Source organism: Colobus angolensis, unplaced genomic scaffold (genome assembly GCF_000951035.1).
Source record: "Colobus angolensis palliatus isolate OR3802 unplaced genomic scaffold, Cang.pa_1.0 Scaffold29, whole genome shotgun sequence".
NCBI classification, from domain to species: domain Eukaryota; kingdom Metazoa; phylum Chordata; class Mammalia; order Primates; family Cercopithecidae; genus Colobus; species Colobus angolensis.
In genome coordinates this window covers 1,357,344-1,361,223 of record NW_012116154.1, presented here as the reverse complement: position 1 = coordinate 1,361,223, position 3,880 = coordinate 1,357,344, and the positions used below count along the sequence as shown (strand labels likewise).

The 3,880-nt window shown below is 49.5% G+C and overlaps 1 protein-coding gene across 1 annotated transcript in view; it reads right to left on the bottom strand.

The window, feature by feature from the left end:
* The window catches only part of PHOX2B (paired-like homeobox 2b), a 10,451-nt gene extending 7,894 nt beyond the window's left edge, over positions 1–2,557 (bottom strand). Inside the window, exons 1-3 of the mRNA XM_011949147.1 lie at positions 2,247–2,557; positions 1,220–1,407; positions 4–193 (exon numbers count right to left, since the gene is read on the bottom strand). Of these exons, the coding sequence (XP_011804537.1) occupies positions 4–193; positions 1,220–1,407; positions 2,247–2,487 (619 nt within the window). The 5' untranslated portion in view covers positions 2,488–2,557. The remainder of the gene's footprint in view (positions 1–3; positions 194–1,219; positions 1,408–2,246) is intronic.
* Positions 2,558–3,880: the final 1,323 nt, after the last annotated feature.

The window sequence follows — 3,880 nt, the reverse complement described above, 5'->3', positions numbered from 1 at the left end:
AGCTGGGGGTGGGGTTGGGGTTGGGACCTGGGCCCCCCGTGCTGTCCGGGTCGGTGCTCTTGGCCTCTTTGCTCTCGTCGTCCCTGGAAGAGTCAGATTTTTTGCCCGAGGAGCCGTTCTTGGCCGCGGCCGCCGCGGCTGCCGCTGCGCGCTCCTGCTTGCGAAACTTGGCACGGCGGTTCTGGAACCACACCTGGCCCAAGACGGAAGCAGAGACGTTGAAGCAGGGGAAGAAAGAAGAAAATGGGAAAGAAAAACAACGGTTAGGGTGGCCCACGTTCTACTTCGGCTTGTTTTAACACCCTCCTCCCCATGCTCCGTGGTCACCCCCGAGCGCACCCAGTCCACCAAGTCTACCGCTTCTTGCTGCTGTGCATCTTCGGAGAAACTTTCTAAGGGGGAGTGAGCACGCCAGGAAAATGAAGGCTTGCGGCAGAGTTAAAAAAGCTACAGGTCCCAGAAAGACCCTGAAAGGGAAGGCCTTATTTTGGTGGACCTCTGTTCAGTCTGCTTCTTGAGCAAGCCCCGAGCTCGTCATTCACTCCTAAGCCTAAGTTCTAAAGTTAAACTCTAATTGGTAGAAGGAAAAGGGATCCTCTGGGTTTGCTCCGATGCCCATCCCCGGCCTTTGGGCCTGGAAGAGCATGCCATGGTGCGTACCGTTTCTCGGTCGGGGGCTCACCCAGAGAGGCCCTGTGGCCAACTCGTGAGCGCACCTGTGTCTAACAATTTAGAGTAAGTTATGGTTCTTGACCTTCATGAAGTCACAGACCCTTTGCAAATCTGATGCAAGTCATAGTTTCCGGGAAAATGCACCTATATGCCATGGGGCCAGGTTAAAAGCACTTGAGTTAGGAAGCATTTGGGAAAAAAGAAACAAAAGAAGGAAAGACTTAAAATACGGGAGCAAAGTCTGCACACCTTCCACCATAGGCACTTCCTGTCCCCGAAATTGCCTTGTTCATCCACGTCCCAAGGCCCCCCATGTCTCTGCTCGGGTGGGAAACACTTCGCAGCTGGAAATAAAATGCCAAGAGCACGCGCTCTAAGCCTTTCTCGAACGCACAGCCACACCAAATCCACTGTTTCTGATCGGCCCTGGGGCTCTGGGTCTTTCTCACTCGAGGCTCCAGGACTTCGAATTTCACCAGCCGCCCCTCACCCCGACACCTCCCCGGACCAGTGCGGAGGAGCGGGGTCGGTTTCCAGGCGCGCGTACCTGGACTCGCGCCTCTGTGAGGTCGATCTTCAGGGCCAGCTCCTCCCGAGTGTAGATGTCGGGGTAGTGAGTCTCCGCGAAGACCCTTTCCAGCTCTTTGAGCTGCGCACTGGTGAAAGTTGTGCGGATGCGCCGCTGCTTGCGCTTCTCGTTGAGGCCGCCGTGGTCCGTGAAGAGTTTGTAAGGAACTAGATAGAGTATGACAGAGGAGATAGAAAGTGAGCGAATCAGCCGGCAGCGCGCCGGCCGTGGAGCTAGAATGTGGGGACTCCAAGGTCAGGTCATCCGGCAGCCGCTACCTACACCCGCGCGGAGAATCGCACAGAGAAGCTGCCGGAAGAAACCGAGCAAATTTGTTATCTACGGAAACCTGGGCTCAAACTTCGGGCTTGGCGGAGTCGTTTCCGGCACAAGCGCCTTTGGGTGGATTGAAACAGCGCGATGTGACGGACTGGGGATAGTGCTTTCAGCAGGAAAAAACCAGAGAGGAAAAAAAAAATCCAAAAACCTCATTAGGAATATCAGGGAGCCAGGAAAGAAGCTACCAAACAGTCCCACTCTGGAAACTTTTCAATTCTCAGAAAGTTGACCCGGCTCAAAAGTTGGGAGAAAGTGCTGCAAAAAAATAATAGTAAATTAAAGAAATAATCATAAAAATGACCAGCCAAAGAGGTGTGAGCCGCTGTCGGTTCTTAAAAAAAGAGACACTGCCAGTAATGAGCTTTACTCTTTGTTATTTAATTATTTTCTAAGCTTTACGTCTCATCGCAAAGTAAATAAATTATGCCTATCATTTTGGCAGCTTAAGATAATTTTGTTGGCGGTTCGGGTGTGACTAGGATAGTGTAACCCTGTAAGTGAATTACCCCTCCCTGCAATCGCTTCTAACGTGATAAATTCTTTCATTTGTGTAAGCAAATTTCGTTTGGTAAATACTAAACACATTTCCATTTTCAAATGCAATCAAGGCTTCCTATATACGGGCGGAAAGGCGGCTTCCTCCGCTGAGAAAGCTGAAGGTCCTTACCTGCGGCGTACGGACTGCTCTGGTGGTCCCTGAGGGTGCCCAGGCTGCAGGATCCCGGCGTGAGGGACGGGCAGCCGGACGTGGCCCCAAAAGTGGTCCTTATCGGGTTATACTGGAAGCCACTGGCCTGGCTGCAGGAACTGAAGTCAGCATAGGCTGAAGCCAGGCTCGAGGTGTCCATCCCAGCCATACAGGACTCGTAAGCAGAGGAATTGAGGTAAGAATATTCCATTTTATACATTGAAAAGGCTCTGGATGGCTCAGCCAAGTGGAAAAATGAAATAAAAGATGGGTATGGAGAAGGTGGCTGGAGTGGGGAGATGTGCACAGCTCAACGCCTGCCTCCAAACTGGCCTCCTTACTACCAGCAGAGCCTAGTTTTATGAAAAAGCCTCCTATGAGATGCCTTGTCTGAGGTCTCTAGAGCATATAGTCCTCATAATAAACTTGGCTCTTTCCACTTGGACAATAGCAAAGCGGTTGGTCTTATTGCTGGCGCTTTTTACATGACAATAACTCATCCGTCTATTGGGCTGGCACTGGGGAACTGAGCTGTCCAACCTCCCTATCATTGATTCCTGCATCTCTAATTAGAATTTAATACCACACCATTACGCACCGAGCCCCTGATCCTCCCTTCTAACCAGCTCCCTGCCCTTTAATTCAATCACACTACTTGGAAATAATGAAAGTTGGGTGACGATTCTCCCTGATCCAATTTCCCCGAGCTTTTAAGCCTTTTTAACTGATCATATACCTTAGGCATAAATTGAGATAGTGTGTGTGTTTTCTCCCTTTTTCGTCCTCTTTTTTTCCCCTCAGTTAGGGAGAAGAAAACTCGATGTCATAGAAAACCTGTTTTGTAAGAGTGTTACACGCTCAATTTAACAACAAGCCTACCCCCCGAAGTGCATGAAATGTTGTAAAGGACTGGGACATTGGCAAGACTCAGGCGCCCTGTAACATAGAGTAAGTGGGTCAAGGGGGTTTATGTGAACGATAAGCGGATTTCTTTAAAAATACACCTGGTAGAAGGGGTTAAAAGAGAGAGAGAGAAAGCATTTTATAAATTGCATTTCTCCTTGCAGCTAAATGTGCTTTCAAGAGACTCAGGGTATACAGCCACTTAAAAATAATAATAATAAAAAATCTGAGGAAAGCTTTTGAATGTAAAACATCTGGATTCTCAACCGTTGTGTTCTTTGCGCTCAGTTCTGTGTCTGTTTGCATTAGCGCAAGGTTTGCATTTGGTTGGTTTGGAGTTTCAGTGAGGTTGTTCGTTTTAATTACGCCATAACTGGCAAGCGAGCATGATGTGTACCCAAATGTATCTCCTCTTTCATCTCTTTCGGGCGCTCTCCCTCTTTCTCGCCTCTATTTTATTTCAGGTGCCCACAATCCTCCACAGACCCGGGGATTGTGTCTGTTTGCCTTTTAGGTTTGCGGACGACAGTGAGCGAAATTCTTGCCATGCAAATGCCCAGGCAATGGCTACAGGTCGGGCACCTTTCTTGTCCGATTCCTCAGGCTTTTGGGTGCTGGCAGCGAGGCACAGATAAAGAAGCGAGCAGTGATTTGTGGACCTCGGTGGCCCCATGATTTAAGCGGAGGGTAATTTTCATTTGGTTCGTTAG